The 19,310-nt window shown below is 41.7% G+C and overlaps 3 protein-coding genes across 12 annotated transcripts in view; 2 read left to right on the top strand and 1 right to left on the bottom strand.

Moving 5' to 3' along the window:
• The first annotated feature begins 1,314 nt into the window (after positions 1–1,314).
• On the top strand, positions 1,315–8,447 carry rufy1 (RUN and FYVE domain containing 1). Its single transcript, XM_003445930.5, has 17 exons — positions 1,315–1,685; positions 1,934–2,113; positions 2,202–2,319; positions 2,421–2,522; positions 2,601–2,724; positions 2,814–2,875; positions 3,035–3,170; positions 3,277–3,378; positions 3,471–3,587; positions 3,692–3,859; positions 3,957–4,054; positions 4,141–4,260; positions 4,476–4,605; positions 7,070–7,164; positions 7,256–7,304; positions 7,388–7,465; positions 7,571–8,447. Exons 1-17 carry the CDS (start codon positions 1,352–1,354, stop codon positions 7,712–7,714), a joined length of 2,157 nt encoding a protein of 718 aa, XP_003445978.1. The 5' UTR covers positions 1,315–1,351; the 3' UTR covers positions 7,715–8,447.
• A 109-nt stretch (positions 8,448–8,556) lies between these two features.
• On the bottom strand, positions 8,557–15,048 carry LOC100691632 (heterogeneous nuclear ribonucleoprotein H1). Of its 4 annotated transcripts, XM_019345223.2 has the most exons (12): positions 15,033–15,048; positions 14,734–14,874; positions 13,717–13,813; positions 13,477–13,632; positions 13,240–13,383; positions 11,981–12,119; positions 10,988–11,193; positions 10,722–10,834; positions 10,472–10,607; positions 10,301–10,384; positions 10,098–10,190; positions 8,557–9,359 (listed from the first exon to the last, which is right to left on the bottom strand). In XM_019345223.2, exons 3-12 carry the CDS (start codon positions 13,796–13,798, stop codon positions 9,352–9,354), a joined length of 1,161 nt encoding a protein of 386 aa, XP_019200768.1. In that variant the 5' UTR covers positions 13,799–13,813; positions 14,734–14,874; positions 15,033–15,048; the 3' UTR covers positions 8,557–9,351. The 4 variants fall into 4 exon arrangements, with proteins under 4 accessions (XP_019200768.1, XP_019200763.1, XP_013127181.1 ...); XM_019345218.2 differs by lacking the exon at positions 15,033–15,048 and having other exon boundaries at positions 8,557–9,355; positions 14,734–14,877; XM_013271727.3 differs by lacking the exon at positions 15,033–15,048 and having other exon boundaries at positions 8,557–9,355; positions 11,015–11,193.
• Positions 15,049–17,131: 2,083 nt separating this feature from the next.
• Positions 17,132–19,310, top strand: part of ankhd1 (ankyrin repeat and KH domain containing 1) — a 32,259-nt gene continuing 30,080 nt past the window's right edge. For 5 of the 7 annotated variants that reach the window (XM_025897539.1, XM_025897532.1, XM_005467936.3 and 2 more), the window contains exon 1: positions 17,133–17,598. In XM_025897539.1, the coding sequence (XP_025753324.1) occupies positions 17,320–17,598 (279 nt within the window). In that variant the 5' untranslated portion in view covers positions 17,133–17,319. Of the gene's footprint in view, positions 17,599–19,310 lie in introns of all 7 variants that reach the window. The other 2 variants (XM_025897531.1, XM_013271722.3) reach the window with 1 other exon arrangement.

Here is a 19,310-nt window from a genome sequence, read left to right as displayed (position 1 = left end):
GTCTCAGGTGATCACTATCAGCTAATTTGTCCCATGCCCAGCCAGTCCACAGTGGATTAAAACAATGTCAAATAAACCACTTAAAACCATGCAATACAAACAGAATAAAATCATGCAAATAAAAACTACACTCACAAATAAAGACTAAAAAACAGAATAAAACCAATGTAATAGATAAATACAAATTTCCACTGTGTGACATGACCATTCAATCTCAAGTAACATGACTTATTCTTCTTCTCCATCTTCTTCTTTCATCTGCCACCTAAGGGGTCACCACACCAAATGATCTGCCCTCATCTCACTCCATTGTTACCATCCTCCTCTGTCAACCCTCTGCATCTCCTCCTTCACTACATCCACGAACCTCCTCTAAGGTCTTCCTCTTTTCTCTTTTATTCTTTCCTACCTGGCAGCTGCATTTAGCATCCTTTGTCCCGTATCTCCACCATCCCTCCTCCAAACCGTCTCAGCCTGCCTCTCTAACTTTGTCTTCAAACCACTCAACTTGAGGTGTCTCTCTAAAGTAATTATTTGTCCATACTGGTCACTCCGAATGAAAATCTTTATCTTTAGTTCTGGCTCCTGTCTTTTTGTCAGCACCACCATGTCTAAACATGAATCACAGCAGGTCTACCTTCTTGTAAACCTTTCCTTTCACTTTATGCTTCTCTTACAATCGCCTCCACCAGCTTCACCCTGCCTGCGCTCTCTTCTTCACCTCTCCTGTGCACTGTCTGTTAAGTTGGATGGTTGAATCCAGGTGCTTAAACTTATCCACCTTCACTCTGCTCCTTCCAGCTTCATCGTTCCATCTGTCTCCTTCTCATTCATTCATTCAAGTATTACATACTTATGTTATGTTACTTTTTAATTTTAGTATTATCTTACTTGTTTTTTCATTTGTTCTCAGTTTGATTTGTCTCTACATTCATGTTTTTAAAAAATGTTTATTTAGGATGTATTGCCTTTTTCATTTATTTTAAATTGATAATCATTATATGTTATTTGTTTTTTGTTGTTTGTTTTTTTACATTTTGCTGTGTCTTTTAAGTGGTTCAAAGTCCTGTGAACCACACTAACCTAACACACTAACCTGAAAGGCACAACTAAAATTTCATTGACTGTAAATAAATAAAAATAAATAAAAACGCGATCTTCAGTTATTAGATATTTGTCAGTCCGCCACTCTCCAGCCAAATCCAACAGGTGGCAGTGATTTAACTCCAGTGTGCTTTGCTAGCAGCCAATGAATCAAAAGTAAAAGAATGTCAGGCCTCACAAGCGTCCGTTATTGGTCTAAGGCGATCACGTGATTTGTACACGAAAGGAGGGCGGGGGGAGGGCAAACATGGCTGACGAGGCAGGGGAAGTAAACACAGCTGTTACAGAGCGCGACGAAAAACAAGAACAAGATGAGCCCAAAGTTTTAGGACCAGCGACTAATGGCGAACCGGATGGTGGCAGCGAGCAGGACTGGACCGAGAGGCCGGCTCCCCAGGTCGCAGAGGAGAACAGCTGGTCGGCTCCTCTCCTGTCTCTGGCTCGTAAGGCCACGGAGACGATTAGCAGCGGGATCAGCTACGCTGCTGTCCAGAGAAAGCCCTCACAGGGATCCGCGGCGAGCTCCCCGACCGAGAATGAGGCCGAAAGTGACCTCAGTAACTCAGCGAAAAAGCTTCCAGGTAGACTTTGATTTTTCTGATGCCTGCTAGTTAATGCACTTGGAGATCGAAACATTGCAGCTGTCACAGGCACTTAAACACTTGACTAAGTGTCAGCTGTCACATCACATGACTCCAAGATCAGACTCTTGGTTTTTTTTGGTTAGTGAAGTGCTCCTTGGCTGGTAATGTGTTTGGGGTTTTTCCGGCTATGTCATCTGACAGAATTAACCTCAGAGCTTCTGCTTTTTTTCATGCTTTCTGTACAGTTGTTCCCCCCAAAGACTCAATGGCAATAGAAAGATCCAACCTGCTCAGCATGCTGAAGCTCAGCATCAGAGTGTTGATTCAGTCTTCTATGAGTCTGGGCAGGACGCTTGACTCAGAGTACCCTCCTCTGCAGCAGTTTTTTGTTGTCCTGGAGCACTGCCTCAAACATGGCCTTAAAGGTTAGACGTAAATAAATCTGACTGTTGCTGTTGTGCTATATTTATCTGCCTGCATGCTGAATTTAATTCTGCATGCTGTCTGATTCAGCCAAGAAATCCTTCATTGGTCACAACAAGTCTATATGGGGACCACTGGAGCTGGTAGAAAAGTTGTGCCCGGAGTCTGTCAACATTGCCACCAGTGCCAGAGACATGCCCGGCATTAAGTATGCCATTAAAAAACATATTTCTATAATAAAACTATAGAGATCACAGCTGTGTTTAATTGCACTTATACTGTCATTCTTGTTTGTTTGTTTTTTCCTAGGACCGGTTTGGGGAGAGGAAGGGCTTGGCTGCATTTGGCGCTTATGCAGAAGAAAGTAGCTGACTATATGAAGGCCCTGCTGGACCACAAAGACCTCCTGAGGTCAGTTACGCTTGTTTTATAGTGCATTATAAACATGGGTTTCTTCCCAGCATCCACTTTACTTTTTAAATCCCTTAGTGAGTTTTATGACTCTGGAGCACTGATGTTGGAGGAGGAAGGGTCGGTAATGGTGGGGCTGCTGGTGGGCCTCAACGTAATTGATGCTAACCTTTGCATTAAAGGGGAGGACCTTGATTCACAGGTTAGTGATGCTGTTTTGTAAGAATCAGTTTCACTCTGAGGAACAGTTGCATCGAGATACAGAGTGATCTGCTCTTCTTTCCCATTTAGGTAGCAGTCATCGACTTCTCACTTTATCTGAAAGACCCTGCCAGCAATGAGACTCCAAAAGAGTAAGCATCTACACTGCTTTACATTATTATTTTAATCAGGACTGTTCTATATTGTTATTACTGTTTAAAGAATGACCCCGTATTAACAAATCCTTGCAAATTTTTGTATAGATATGTCTCACAACTATAAGATGGTGATTGTATCGCTTCCTCCCTTAGTGATTCGAAGATGACAGCCATATTGGATCAGAAGCACTACATCGAGGAGCTAAATCGTCACCTAAGCGGCACCGTCACTGACCTTCAGGCTAAGATGGACTCTCTAGAGAAGACTAACAGCAAGCTCGTAGAGGAGGTTAGGCGTGCTTTGTGTGTGCAGCTGTGGGACTCTGTTTGCGCTGGATTGATCCTCTTTAACGTCAGCTGGTATCTGTGTGTCTTGTTTTTCTCCTTTTCCTCAGCTGACAGCCGCCACAGACAGAATCAACTCTCTACGGGAAGAACAGGAACAGCTGAAAAAGGAGAACGAGACGATCTTGCAGTCCAGCCAGAGAAAGGAGGAGGTGTGGGGAAAAAAAGTATCTGGGACTAATTGCAGCTGAAGCCCCTCCTGATTTTAAGAAGGAATGAAAAATGCCATGTTTTTATTTTTCAGGCAGTGCTTCAGGACAGCCAGGCAGAGCTGGAGACATACAAACAGACTAGACAAGGCCTGGATGAGATGTACAATGTGGTGTGGAAGCAGTACAAGGAGGAAAAGCGCATTCGCCAGGTCAAGTATCAGTGACCTCCAGGACAGTTTGAACCAACACTCCACACCTGGTGTTTTGGGGTTTTGACTCAACTCTAACTGAATTTGACTCCCTTGTGTATTAGGAGCTGGAGCGTGAACTGGAGCTGCAGGTGGGAATGAAGCAGGAGATAGAGGTGGCCATGAAACTGCTGGAGAAAGACACGCATGAGAAACAGGACACGCTGGCAGCCCTACGGCTCCAGCTTGACCAAGTCAAGACTCTCAATGTGCAGATGTTCCACAAAGCTCAGGTACAAATAGATGAGCATGATTATGACTTTGTCTTTCGCACTTACACACACACATACACACAGATTGCGCATTTGTCCAATTCATGTGGTTTCTCAGGACTCGGACCGCCAAGCAGAAAAAAAGCAGGCAGAGGCCGTGCAGCTTGAGCAGAGGATGAATGAAATGGAGAACACCATGAAGGAACTTGAGCAGAGGTATGCGTGCTTGCCCAGGGTGAGATTCAGTTTCGCGTTTACATTCCTTTAAATTGACGCTCCTCTTCATATTTTGTGACTCATAGACTACAGAGGTCGGAGCAGGAGCGCAAGCAGAACGACCAGTCAGACGAAGACATGAAGGCGGAGCTGCAAGGAAAAGTCGATGCTCTGCAGAAACAGCTAACAGATCTCGATACGCTAAGGTGAAGAATCGCAATTGTGGGCATGGAGAGGGGGGGTATTGAATGTGGTATTAAGCAGTACATAGAGAAAAGGTTCATAAAAGGGCAAAGTTGCAAATGTGATTCACCTAAAATGTTTGTTCTAAAAGTTTTCTAAACATTGTGTAGCCCGAGTCCATGCAGTAGTTTGCAGTTTGATGACTTGAGAGTCACGTTTTTGTGTTGTCGGAGCACAGGCTGGGGTTGGAGAACGAGCTGCGCAGTGAGAGGGAACAGAGACAGAACTTGCAAAAAACTCTCCAGCGGGAGCAGGACAACAGCACCGAACTGCGCACACAGCTGCAGCAGCTCCAGGGCCTGCACTCGGTCAGCATCTCTCAAACACACACGCAACATGTGTCAGGTTACGCTTGCTCGGATCTAAATAGCCGAATTATAGCGATGGAAAAGAATGTGTACACTCTTGACAAATGAAGTTTTATTTTCAAAGTGAAAGGCAACCTACAGCTGCAGCTAAGATTACTCTTACACACAGGCATAAAATACTGTAATCCAATGCCAACATTAAAATGTGTGATTGGCTTTGTAGAGACCGCTTCTAGACTCTAGCAATGAAGCTGAATTGGCTGCAAGTCAGAATAAGATTTTTTTTTTTTTTTCTTATGTTGATTAAAAATTACTTTTTGTAATTATGGCCTTCAAAATGCAGCAAAACCTTTCACCACCAGGGAGCAGTGTTTTACCAGTGGGTGTGTTGAGATGTTTTTGAATGTTTGGTGCTATTCTTTTAACTTTAGATACTCCTTTGTGTCCAATGTTCCCTCTAATTTTTCATGTGTCTGAGCGAACACACAAACTCCCTGAGCGGTCCCTTGGACCACTGTGAGCGACATCAGACGTGTGCACTGTGGTCACGCCAGCATCTAATCCATCCAAGTTACATGGTTTATTACAATAATCAAATTACAGCATTTACATTTATGTTAGACTATTTTTAATTAACTGCTTTAGCCCACTTACAATGAAAATTTAAAAAATCCTGTTCATGACCTGTGTAGTATGTTAACACTATTGGAAGTAAAAATAACTTTAACTCCAATTTTGAAAACACAACTTTTTCTTTTTTTTCTTCATAAAGCTCTGACTTGTATTATGAGTCTGAGTCTGTGGTCTGGGAGAGTCCTATAACTCTCTGTCTGCAAAATACAGTATATAATGACCAATGCTGGGCAATTAATTATATAGTTACTACTTCAAAAAAGTAACTCAGTTTGGCAAACAACAAAGTTTTTTGCAGCTATTTATTTTTTTTAATGCAGCCAAGGCGTTTTTAAATAAACATTTCAAACTATTTACAGAACAATCAGCTGTTCTGCATCAAATCTGATGCCACACAAATTATTTGTGCCACTCCAAAAAATAATTTCTGTGCACTATGAGATAAAGGAGAACAACAGCCTGATACCTGCAGGCCTGACAACAGGAGATGTATCACTCCTGTAACAGCTGTAACATTCAGCAGCCGCCTCAATGTTCTGACACACCAACAAAACTATTGACTACACTACACACTAACTACACAAGATTTGCGCTAAACGTCTCAAATCTCTCACATCTCAGAACACCACCGTCACTCCTAAAACTTCCCCCCGTTTCTTAACAACTAGATGCCACGTTGCCATATCATTTTTTGATTGGTCGACAGGGTACTTTTTTCGACCAATAGGAAAGGGTGGGGGGGGTTTTGGTGTTGTTTTTGCTCACAGGCGGAGAGTGCTTTCGAGCGTTTTCCTTATAAAACGCCGTTTTTACCGTTTCTTCCTGCAGTAAATATAAACAACGATAGTATTCAGGAAGAAAACCAAACATTGCATATATTTTTATCATAACTCTGGTTTTACGTGGCCTATCAACACAATTTAAAAACTGGTATAAAGTCCACACTTTTTCCGTCAATTGTTCCGTCTGTCCTGCTCACATCTCCAATGGTTGTACACGTTGTCATTAATGTGGCTTCACTGCACATCAGCCACGCCGCTTTGCTAGCTAAAACACCGGTGTCGGCACATAAGGACGCTGTCATAGCCTGTCAACGACGTTGATTGGCTGCGTATACACGAATGTGAATCACATTATTGGCTGGACTATAGGATAAGGTGGCATCGTTCTAATCCCATACAGGAGCAGCCAGTCACTTACTGACTAACACTGCAAAACAGAATTGTTAAAGTTTTAATTTTAATTTCAATTCAGGTTCGATTTTTTTTGTGCGCAACGCAGATTTTCTGTGCGCAGAGACCGTGCCAGCAGTGCGCAATTGCGCACGTGCGCAGCTTAGAGGGAACATTGTTTGTGTCCAAGGTTCTTAAGAAGCTTTTCCTTTTGTAAAAGAGAATGTGCTCATCCTGACTTACCTGGTCATTAATTCAATTGGCTTGATGTACCATCTTGTGGTACAAGGTGGTATTACAAGAAAGTACTCTGCAGCCCCAGTCCAACTTCACTGAATATGTCATCAACACAGTATATAGATGTTTTAGATTAAAAGTTATGGGGTTTGTTTTTGGTTATTTCTTTAATTCTGTTGATAACGTTTGGTATTTTAAACACAGGAATTTAGAAACTGTACCTTTCAGCTTAATCACCAGCGAATTATGTATTTATGCCAGACGACATTACCTTAAAGAAATAGTTTATTTTACAAAAATATTATTCGTATGATAGCTTTAACAAAGCCTCCCTCCTGTTTCATCCTCTTGTAAGGAGTGTAAGAGCATATTACAAATTCCTGAACATTCCTTTTTTTTCTTCCTATGGATTGACTTTGCAGGAGCTGCAGGAGCTGAAGCAGGAGAAGCAGCAGCTGCAGCAGAAGTGCGAGCAGCAGGAACAGGCTCTACAGGAAATGGGACTGCATCTCAGCCAGTCAGTAACTGCGATGTTTTTCTTTCTTTTTCTTACTAACGGATGCCGTTTCACGTCAGGAGAATTTATGCCGCTTTCATCTTTCTCAAAGGTCTAAACTCAAGATGGAAGATTTCAAGGAGGTCAACAAGGCCCTGAAGGTAAAATGTGAAAGAGTCGAGGGTGGTTTACTTTTATTGTTGACGCTGTAAGACTTGGAATGAGAAACCATTGCTCTTCTCAGGGCCACGCTTGGCTGAAAGATGATGAAGCCACTCAGTGCAAACAATGCCAGAAGGAGTTCTCCATCTCACGCAGAAAGGTACGTTCCGCCCAACCCCATTACATTTCATTTGAGAGCCGCTTCTGTTAACGTCCGCTATCACATAAATGTCGCCGCGTCACGCTGTATGTTTTGCATGCGCAGCACCACTGCAGAAACTGCGGAGACATCTACTGCAACAGCTGCTCCAGTAACGAGCTGGCCTTGCCTTCGTATCCTCGGCCCGTGCGAGTGTGCGACGTGTGCCACTCCCTCCTGCTGCAGAGAAGCTCCTCCACAGGTTCCTGACGACATACCCACGGGCTTAAATGTTTTCTCCACACGCTCCAACACTGAATATACTCATCTAATATGAATTTAAATACTCGTGTTATGAAAAGAAAAAAAAAGGTGGGAATGTGATTTGGTGTTCCATTGATGCAGTTACCTGAAATTCAGGCATTTTATCTGTACTGACAATGGTCGCCTTTAATGTTGACAGGATGGATTTTAAAAAAGTAGTTTATGCAGACTGTATGCTAACGAGACTTTGCATAGACATGGAAAGGCTTTTGAGTATCTGCCACTAGTGGTTCCCTGGGTTGGATTAACAGAGTTTAACAAATTTGGTAATCTCTTGATAAACTGGCCTTTTGATATGTGCAGTTTTTCTAATTCAAACTGTGGATGTACTGTTGGGATTTCAGCTTTAGCTGAGAATCTCTGCTGTTGCAGATTTGTGTACTCAGAATGTAAAGGTGCACTGCTTTCTTTATTTAGGATGATTTTCAAAATAAATTTAACAGAAATAACCTGAATATTTTACTTTGTTTTAAAACATTATATTTAAACCTTTGAAAATCCTGAATAAGAGGGGTGCATTTTTAATTCTGGAAGTGACTTTAATATTTAGCCTTGTCATGCACTTTTTTTCCTCCCCCCTTTTTATAATCAGCTCTAACCCAACTGCTGGATGCATGCAGAATTGTGTAAATGACTGTAGAATGTTGACAAAAGCAAAACTATTTTAGAATGTATTCTATCAGGGTTTTATGGGTCACGTCAACTGCTACAAAGCCAGTTTCTTAATTTGACTTTTTTTTTAACTCTAGATATTTGATAAATAAAGCCTCCTGTTTTTCCACCACTTGTTTCAATTAGTTATTCCAGACTAGTTTATTCACTTTGTGCACAAGAAATACAAACAGCATCTGAAGCAGTAGAAACCTTCATGGTAGCAGATTTGAAATTCACTTGCTCTCTGTATAGCCCTCATCCAGGAACAGAAAAAGAGCCCTAACAGTCACACCATAAGAAAACAAAACATGCTTTGACCATGTTAAGTCTCAAACTCAGATTAACATTTTGTACAGGAATTTAAAAAAGAAGCTGAACACTATGTAGAAGGTGAAACAAGGTCCAAACATTAGAAGATACCGGACATTTTCAGTTTTTGTTCATGCACTCTGACACTAAAATGTTTTGTTAAATCCACCAGCACAGGTTGAGTTAACCGTGCTTAAAGAACGGTAACACAAAACGGCACGCTTCCAGGGAAAGAAAAACCAAAAGCACGGTTTATGTTATTTGTAAATCTGTGAGGAATGGGGAAGACAAACAGCACTTTGACACATTTATTGTGACGACATATGATCTCACTGCTCTCTGAAGATCACCCACTTAAAAAAACAAAACAAAACAATAATAATACAAACCCTACCCTTTTTTTTTCCCCCAAAACAACCCCAGCAGACCCTATCTGAATTATTACGAGAGACTTGCATTTCCAGTCCTTTCAGCAAAATGCTGAGTTAAAAAAAAAAGAAAAAGAAAAAACTAAAAGGGAAAAGAAAAACTACATTCCCCATCCCCCACCCAGTCCATTCATTGAGCCTCTGCTTCCTCCTCCACCGCCGCCATAGTAACTGCTTCCCATTCCGCCCTGGTTACCTAACAAGAGAGAGAAAATACACACTATAGGACCGAGGAGTTCATCAAGGAGTCACGCATAGAAAAAAAAAATAGAATAATGGTTCATTTATGTCCCTCACGACAAAAGCTTTCCAAGTTTAAATGGCTCAATTAGCCTGGATGCACATTAGCCTGGATACAAAATGATAGGACTTAACTAGACTTAACTACACAGCACCTTCTTCCTTAGAAGCCAGTGTCATTAAATACATGACACAGTAGTTTTGGCAGCAGCTGCTTCTTTTTTCTTTTTTTTGAACGATGGGGAATAACCACTGCTTTCATCCTTTGCAACACTGTAACAACCCAACTTTAGGACACTTTAGTTGCAGATTTTGCTTTACTGTTACTACCGTATCTTAAGTAACAACGTAACTATCGTTTATTTCAAATTGTGTGCTTCAGAATTAGCCAGCTAATAAAAGAAAAGTGTTTTACAAGGGCAGTTTAAAGTGTCACTGAATATTTATGACTTAAAAAAAAAAAAAAAAAACTAAATAGCATCTCATTTGGTGCCAGACAGCAAACACTTACAGCTGTCACAAGTTTAAAAATAAAACAGTCACAGTACACAAATAAGGTTTTACAGCACCTTCACCTAGGACAACTTCAATTTCACTTATCAGAGAAAAAGGTTAGACTATAAGAAGTCTTTGCTCAAACCTTTAAAAGGTTCTGTAAAGAAATATATTTTAGGAAATACAACAGAGCTGACACTCACTATAGTCACTGTAGCCACCCATGTTTCCTTGGCTGCTGTATCCACCAGAGTACCCTGAGCTCAGCTGGCCTCCACTATAGGATGACTGGCTCCCTGTGGAAACAAATCACATCAGGCTGTATGAGTAAGCCAACAGATACACAAGCATTTTAAGGTAAATAACACAGGGCCCTATTTTCAATATCTCCAAAACTTTGACTCACCCATGCCCCCCATCATCTGGCTGCTGTATGCTCCATTACTGCCACCTGCTGTTGAGTTCAAAAACAGCTCCACGTAGCGGTGCTCTGCGGAACAGGAACAAAAATGATAAGAATTAACACACAGCTTTAAAAGGGTGGGGTGCTAAAGTTATATTTTTAAAGCAAACTCACGCATGTTAGCTTTATCTTTGGACATGGCTGCTACAGCATCTTCGTGTGTTGCAAACTCTACATCTGCCTCCCCGGTGACTCTGCCATCTGGGCCGATCTCAATATGGACCCGCACCGGATTCAAAGGTGAAAAGAACTAAAAAGACGAAAAATAAATGAATGCACAAATCACAAGTGTTGTCTGCTTTTAGACCTCTGCAGCGACACACAAAAGACAAAACAAAGGACTTTCAGTGATCTGTCAACTTACATTGTAGATGTCTGTTTCTGTGGCTCTGTATGGCAGGCCCCTCATATGTACACAGTGGCCTGTTGTGCTCTGAAAGGAAGAGCCGCCATCGCCATACCGTCCATCCGATACACCTGAACATACATAACTGGGATTAACACAAGGTCTTATGAGGACTTTATCCTAATCTTATTAATTGTTATATGAATTGTTAAGCATGAAGAGACATGAGGGGGTGTTTATTTAAAAGAAACTTCATGGGTAAAGACCAGTAAATCTGATTTCACCTGCTCTCCAGTCCCACTTGGACCCACCTCCTCCGTAGCCTCCTCTGCGCATTCTGTCATAGGACCCCCCTCGGCCCATCATGTTGTAGCCGCGTCCACCAGAGGGCCGGTCATAGGGGCCGGGTCTCTGCATGCCCATAGGCTTCCTCTGGGGTTCGTAATGGGTCCGCACCTCAGCACGGCTACTCTTGAAGATCTCAATGTACCTGAGAGCATACAGATACCACAGTGAGGGCATGGAGAATGGGTGAGAAACTGCATTTGCTTAATACTGGTGAAACTGGACTATGCAGATGCTGTCATGGGGTAGTCCATAGGTAGTAATAGCTTTAAGTACTTATTGCTAGTCGTTAATAAAGAAGATTAAAAATAACTTATTTACTGATTAATAAGGAAGTTGTCCAAATTGATAAGGGCCTCAGTGAGTTTTACACTTTTCTTATGGTTACCTGAAGCGACTCAGATCTGTTTCAGTGTTTCAATAGTGGTATGTGTCTTTGCCATGACAGCTTTTGTCCTGGTTTTAGAGGCACAGAGAGAGCTCCAGCCCTTCTGCAACCCACTAAGCATTACCTGTGACAGTGGGCTCCAGATCCTTGTGTACAGTGGCCCTCTGATTTTTACTAGCAGGGAGACTCCTTACCATTTATCAACCTGGACTCATTTTTAGTGCTGAGACACCATTTGTTCTCCAAATTGGGCATGCACTCCAATTCAGGATTCGCCTCATATTTTTGAATGGTGACCAAGCACTAATCTTCCCCCTGAACATTGTGAATATATATTTTTAAAAAAAAAGTGGATCTAAGATAGCAACTTGTGTGTGTGTGTGTGTGTGTGTGTGTGTGTGTGTATGTATGTGTGTGTGGTAAATATGACAAATATGCTTCAAGAAGCCAAGATAAATGTGTCAGTTTTGCATTTGGTTCAGATGTTGAAGGTGCACACCATAAGAAAAGCAACTTATCCAGCCAACCAACCAACCATCCCCACCTGTGCCCTATTCTTTCCTTGTGTTTCTTTAGAGCCTTTTCAGCTATATCCTGTGAAGCAAACTGCACGAAGGCCTCCCCCGTACTCCTCCCCTGGATGTCCACCGGCAATGTTATCCCATTTGGCACGATTTCCAACCCTTCAACCCAAGGACAGATAACCCCAGCAGGGGACATATTAAATCACATGCCCAATCACAGAGAGAACTTTCTCTAAAGAGAGAGATATTAGACTTATGGAAAACTCTATACATCATCACACATACCAATTCATTCCTTTTTTGTCTTTTCTTTCTTTTTCTTTTCTTTTTTAAACCAGTGACTTTCCATTGAATTTAGTTACATTTACTGTATTCTAGGGGATAAGATAGAAATGACAGGATAGAGGAAGACTATGAAGAAGGGCACTGTGTGTGGGATATCGGGCTAGTATTAATGTGCTGATGAGGAGGGTCTAGGTGGGTGACATGAGTAAAACCCATGGTTGCTCTTTAGTTACATCTAAGAATTGGCATATCCTCCTGAGAACTGAGGAAACAGGAATCTTCCCATTGAACTTTTTTTGGTGATTTCCTTCCTCTTTGGAGCTGAAAGAGGCCACCCAAACACATGGGATATCAATGGAAAGCCCACGATGTCCTCTATTAAGTACATCAGGACTAGGTATGATGGCTCAAATAAGTCATAAGATATAGACCAGAGAACATGAGTGAATAGGCTGATGCTCAGGAGGATATACTGGGTTCAAAAAAATCTTTTAAAAGATGAAATTATTAATACATGGTGGGAAAAAAAAAAAGTAAAAAACTGAAGACTGAGAGGCTATATCAGTGATGAGCGGGACCCACTCAATAACTAGTGTATTACCATTAGGCTGAGACAATTTTAAAATGTATCCACATAATGGGGGAAAAAATGTGATGAATGAGGGCTGAAGATGAAAATGAGGGGCAAAGATAGGAAAGGGTGTTTGCATAACAGATTCCTGGCCTTGTACAAAACATCAGGTCTTCAAATAAATTCTCTATTTAAACTTCAACTGGCTTCCTTTTCCAGCATCATTTCCTTCATTCATTGTTTTTAAAGTGTAACAACATTAGATTGTCATTTACAATGGCATACTGACTTCTTCGTAAATTAGATGCAACAAGTTTTGGTGTCGGTAGCCAGAAACAAGAAAAGGAAGATCGGAGGGGAGAAGTTTAAATTACCAGCATTAAGGGGGTTTATAATTAACCAGCGAACAAGGTTTGTTGTTACCTGAGAAAAACTGCACAATCTCCTCCTTGCTGCACCCGAAGGGAAGGCCCCGAAGCCGCACAAGCCCGTCCCCAGCTGTCTCTGGACAGTTTGGGCCAGTGTGCTTCATGACCCAGTCCATTTCCACATTGTTTGATTTAAACACTATATCAGAGAAGAGAGAAATTACTTCGCTCAAACTGGTAACTTATATAGCATTTATCAGAAATTAATTCAGCTGTATGCTGTTACACGCACCTTCTACATATCTGTGACCCATCGTTTCTCTGTCCTTTTTCACTGCAATCTTCAGGTCTTCTTCTGTCTCAAATTCAACAAATGCCTCTCCGCTGGGACGCCCCTCTCTCGTGTAGGTGAAATGGATGCCACTTCCATTGTTTAGGATTTTGCAGTCTGCAATCAAAATGCATTGTCAGATCATTTCTAACTGTGTTACATGCTGAAGTATCCTTTTGAAAAACAATAATGCATAAATACCTGAGAAAAACCTCTGAACTTCATCCACTGAACAGGACCAAGGAAGTCCCCGGATTCGCACTACATATCCCTCATCAGCCATGACTGGTCACGATCCCTGAAGATTATGAATAAACGCATCTTTTAATGTAATTAACCAATACAAACTAACAACGATACAATAATACATAAGTCAATACCCCGGTGCTTCGTTTACTCTTTAATTTTTGTTGATCCCCTCTTCACAAGAACTCTTTCCCCCGTGCTGCACATTGATTTAAAAACACACTGTGTCTCTAATGGGGACACGACTAATTCTGAACACAACTGCATTTAAAAAATCCGACTGCCTGGTTTATACATATACATTGACTACAATAACCCAAAAATCTCTTAAAAAATATTCAATACTTCTTCAAAGCTTCTCTTGAGTTACTCTCAGTTATTTCAAGAAAAAAGGGCCTATGTAGCAGCGCCATCTTGAGACAGTTTCGACAGATATTTAAGAAAAAATACTTTACTGCTCATACTCTTCCGCGGAACAAAGGTTGTTGTTGTCCAAACACAAGTCCAAAGCAGTCGTCACAATTTCCTTATCTATCAATACTCGCTGGCGAACTACCGGCATCCACGTAACAAAAAGCGGGAGCTCAGAGTCGGTGCCCGCTAGCAACACAAAATCAGTAGCCAGCCACTTTCATTCGACAATATTTCTGCGATTGTTGGCTTTTGTCAACTGCTTAAGAGTTCAAAAGAGCCATGTTGTTGATTTTTTACGAAATATCTCACTTACTTTAAACGCAGTGCACGGCCCTTAGCATATTAACTACCGCACCCACACAAGAGAACAAAAGCGGCCCTCTTGGCCTGCGCCATGTTATTAGCATCGGTAGTTAGCTCTTAAGCTAGTACCGTTAACTAAGCTACCTGTATTAAAGCTGATTCACACATACAAACGTGTACCTATGCACATTATGAGAAAAGTTGTTCAAACCATGATATAACCAAGTAAAACAAGAGATACTTTTATCAATATACCTGATACAAACGCAGATGCAACACGCCGGAGTGTGTGTAATCAGACCTGCGTGGTGCGGCTGAAACTCTCCACTGGGTTGCCAGAATTCTCCAACCATCCCCCCTTCAGGAACACCAAAACAGCGCGCCTCATAATGGCATCTGCTTCAAACGGCCAAACAATGACGCAAATAAAATACATTTATAACAAATTTTAATATTCATTTGTGTTTTTAATTGTATCAAAACTGAAGAATGTATAGTTTGTGAAAAGGTGTGTAATAAATAACGTGACAGAAAGGGTGGATTTTTTAACACACCTGGCAATCCGGACGAAATAACCAAACGCCTCCAACTGGCCTGTGTCCACGCCCAAAACCGATGACGTTTCTGCTTGAGGTCCTGGCGACTTCTTCTCCTGGCCTACAAATCCAAGTAACCCTGTTTACATTGGTCAGTAATCCTTTTCAGCTTTTTTCTTTTTTTGAGTTAGTGTATATGAATGAGCTACTTTTTATAGCAAGGCCAAAGAGCTCATGTTTATCAATGCCATCTCAAAGCATCACAGTACATCACTAAAAACAACAGATATTAATTAGCCTCAACAGATATTAGCCTCAACAGATATTAATTTCATGCGAGGATAGTTTGTAATAGTAACCCTAGTTCGATGAGGCTTATTTTGATTATTGGAACTAAATTAAAACACAAGCCTCAGTTGCTGGTTTTGGTGAGTACTATGCCTGAAAGACCATGTTTATATACAATAGGGACTGTTTCCCAGACTTGGATTGAGTTTATTTCTCAAGTAAAAACTTTTTTTTTTTCCAATTATGAGCTTTGTCAGAGTTTTCTTTTAAGATAGGACTACGCTTAATCCAAGTCTGGGAAATTAGCCACAGGGTCAGCAGCCCCACGTAATCCAGATATAGACCACAAGTGACCCAGACCTGCATCAGGGAGTTGGTTGCAAATCAGTGAAACCATTAAAAAATAGGATGCTTGTGGAGTAACTGAAGAGTGTTTGGTTTTTTTTGTTTTTTTTTTTACTTATTATCATTATTTCAGTATTGCTGCTTATTCAAGGTTACACTCATCTAGTATTGGTGCACACTGCATAGTTTAAACATATAAAGCACACAATTCTCTAAATAAATGCTTTCAAAAAATGTATGAATAGTCACACAATAATCAAACACAGTCACATGGGGTTTAACCAAAGGGAATGAAATACACTGTTTTTAACCACACTCAATCCTTACTGGAACAAACATGTGATCTATAAGGTAAGGTGTAAATACACTCTAGGACCTTTGTGTAGTTCAGGTGTCTTGGTTCATGGTGGTGACAATCCTGAATTCACTGGTAGTTGTGTAAGATTACATCAAACACAAACAAGGCTCCAGGTAGGCTTTTGACTTTACAAGTACATTACAGTGATCTTTTGCACCAGAGGGCAGTCCAAGTGAAGTATTTATTCATCACTGAAGTCACCATTGTGTATTTAATCTTGTACAAAAGTCACCAAAGCAGGCACAGGTCAATAAGCCTCAAGGATATCTTGTGACAAATAGACTTTCTTTCACAGTAGACATTTGGACTTGCTACGGTATAGTGGTATACAGGTGTATTAATGTTGGCTGCATTCCTCTTAGGGGAGGGAAGGTAGTTTTCATGCGTGGTGTTTCACTTTCAGGACTTACTGGGACACACTGGAAACAGAACAGATTCTCAGATCTCTTCTCTGGAAGACATCATTCCTGTCAGATGATCACTTAGAACTACTTTACATGTATTTGTGCAGACAATTTACCCAAATTAAATAAGTGGACCAGCAAAATGTCCCCCCATAAAATCACACAATGAGAACCACTTATTTTGGAGGTTATAGTTTCAGAGCATCAATTTAATTGTTAACTTATCTGTGAATGAAATGTTTGTTTATCATACAGCGTTGTTTGTTATTTTTTGTTGTTTTTTTGTGTGTATTTTTGCTAAAAATATATTTTTTATTTCTTTAAATTATTATGTATGATTACTAATACATTATTTAGTTGCATTATATTTAATTGGAAGCACTCAATAATGACTTGATAGCCGTTATTTTACATTTAAAAAAATCACACTAAATGATTCATTATAATTTACAAAGAGTGTCAGTACACTTTCGAAGTAGTCCTTATGTGCATACGGTATCCCAACATGAGTTTACATCAACTAGTAAAACTAGCAACTAGTTAAGTTGGCCTACCATGTCATGTCTTGACGTTCGTTCTACTGCCTCGTGATATTGGTAAACCTAACATGACGTCGCGGGCTCATTTTGACAAGCATCAGCTTTAACCAATGAAAAAGACACGTCTTTCCTGTTGAACCAATAGGGGCGAGAGGATTTTCCACAAGGGCGGCGTTTCTCAGAAACTGTGCGTATCGGGTTAGGTTGTTAGAAAGTTAATGGCTGGGGGAAAGAGATCCTCCTCAACCCTCGCTTCGGGAGAGTTTCTGGATTCCCTGAAGTAAAATCACGCGAATATTCCACAAGAACGCGCCTGGACAGACATTTAAGTCAACAACTAGCACGTTAACGCACGTATCGTGAACACAAGTATGCAGGATGCAGTAGCCGGGACGGCAATGCTGACGGACGGCTTCGAGGACGAGATTGACTCGGTGACTCCTCGCTCCCCAGTGGCAGGGATGGGGGTAGGAGCGACACCAGGAGGAGTCGGACTAGGGGGCATTGGGATTGGTGTAGGTGGAAAGAAAGTACGTTTGTACGGCGAGCCAGGCGGGCCTGCTGCCGAAAGACTGGATTTCAAACTAGCGGCCGCAGCCGTCCTCTCTTCGGGTCCAGGATCCGGCAGCGACGAAGACGAGGTTTCAGAGGTAGCTACGCTAAGCTAGTTAGCTAAGCCTAACCATAGAACTAGGCAACATTCCTCTCCTAGCGCGAGCTGGTTGCTAGCTAGCACATTAGCTCGCAGTTGGCAGCCACCCCCTCCCAGGCCGCTAAAATTACGTAAAATTAACCAACCCGTCAACAGAATAACACCCCTCGTCAGTTGAGACGCTTATGGACAGTTTAACGTCGATCATGTTTGGTGAGACAGGAGTAGTTGTTCACGCCAACCGGCTGAAATGTTTTATTTATGCAGCGCAGGCTGTGGCCACGGCCTAGTTCGGGTGTAAGCGACGACGGCCTCGTTTGGAGCTGTCGTCTCGCAACACCCATCACAAGTTTGCAAGCTATCCAGCAGCTTCCCAGCCACGGCAAATGGATGATGCCCACAAACCCACGGACGTACACGGCCAGCTAAATATCTACCATTTCATACTTGTGGTGCAATTACGTCACTTTTCCCACCACACCATGTAAATCAACACCGATTGCCCCCCAGGCTAACTTTTCGATAGGTTTAGATTCGGATTTTTAAAAATGTAATTATTTTTCTGCTCGTATTTCCACAGTCGGTGTCGACTAATTAGCTAACTGGTCTTCCAGCCGTTCGCCTCGGTCGTTCAGATGGCCACGGTGGCTGTCAGCTTTATTTGCGTTGTCACATTTTGAGGGCGATTTGAGTTCACGTTGAGAGGTGTCCAACTTTCAATGTCACACACGGCGGACAGGTGTGACTGCATCCCGTCAGCTAAACACACTTTAGACATGTTTTGTCAACTGGGATGACATAGTTTATATTGTGTGTAAAACCCTCAGTCACCCTGTCATATATGCATTTCAAATGCACGTGTGGCAGAGCCACATCTTAGGGGATTTTGTCAAAATCTTCAGAGCTATAGTCACTCATCAAATGCCTCGCTAATTTTTTTTTTTTAACAGCGTCCGTTTGAACGTTATGAGACTTTGCAGCTTTACTGTTCCCATATAATTGAGTTTACCATATCGTATGACAGCAGCAGACACTGAAATGGAAGTTGTTAGACTGCTTGATTTGCACAAACTTGTCAGATGTCCATGTGACTTTTTTCATGGCAACTTGAGGGTGTAGTTTGTACTATTAAAAAAAACGCTGCCATTGAAAAGTTCTTGGTGTGCAATGAACCTGCACCATGAGCACTGGACTTGACCTGTGGAGTTGTCTTGTTTATGGATGGCTAATATCTGACCAGTGGATTCTCTGTCGAAGACACACTGCTGCACCTTGGATAGACAAGTGAGGGTGTTAGCTCATCCAGCTGTCAATATATCCTGCTGTTTTTGTCTGAGCATTAGCTGTGTAGCAGCGGCAGAAGAAAACATCTCATTTGTCACTTGCCTCAAATTGCAAAGGCATGTCATCGCGATCATGTTTTCTTGCTCACCCAGTCTACTTTATGAGGCTGAAAGGGAGCATTTGTTGTGGTGTTTCACTCCTGTGGAGAACACGCTGCACTGGGCAGTAGCAAAAATCTGAGCCCCAGGATTAAGTAGATGCCATTCTAGGCCTTTCCAGCTCTGTGGATACCAACACTGGGAACTGTAGTTCATTAATACTGAAGAGTGATACCCATTGTTGATGATAAAGGCCTCTGTAGAACTACATCCCCCATGGACTGTTGTGCACTGCACTCCTTTCATATAGCTGAATTCCTCCACATTG

The sequence above is a fragment of the Oreochromis niloticus genome, linkage group LG2 (assembly GCF_001858045.2).
Source record: "Oreochromis niloticus isolate F11D_XX linkage group LG2, O_niloticus_UMD_NMBU, whole genome shotgun sequence".
In the NCBI taxonomy this organism is placed as follows: domain Eukaryota; kingdom Metazoa; phylum Chordata; class Actinopteri; order Cichliformes; family Cichlidae; genus Oreochromis; species Oreochromis niloticus.
The sequence above is the reverse complement of the archived record's forward strand: the minus strand, read 5'-3'. Positions and strand labels throughout refer to the sequence as shown.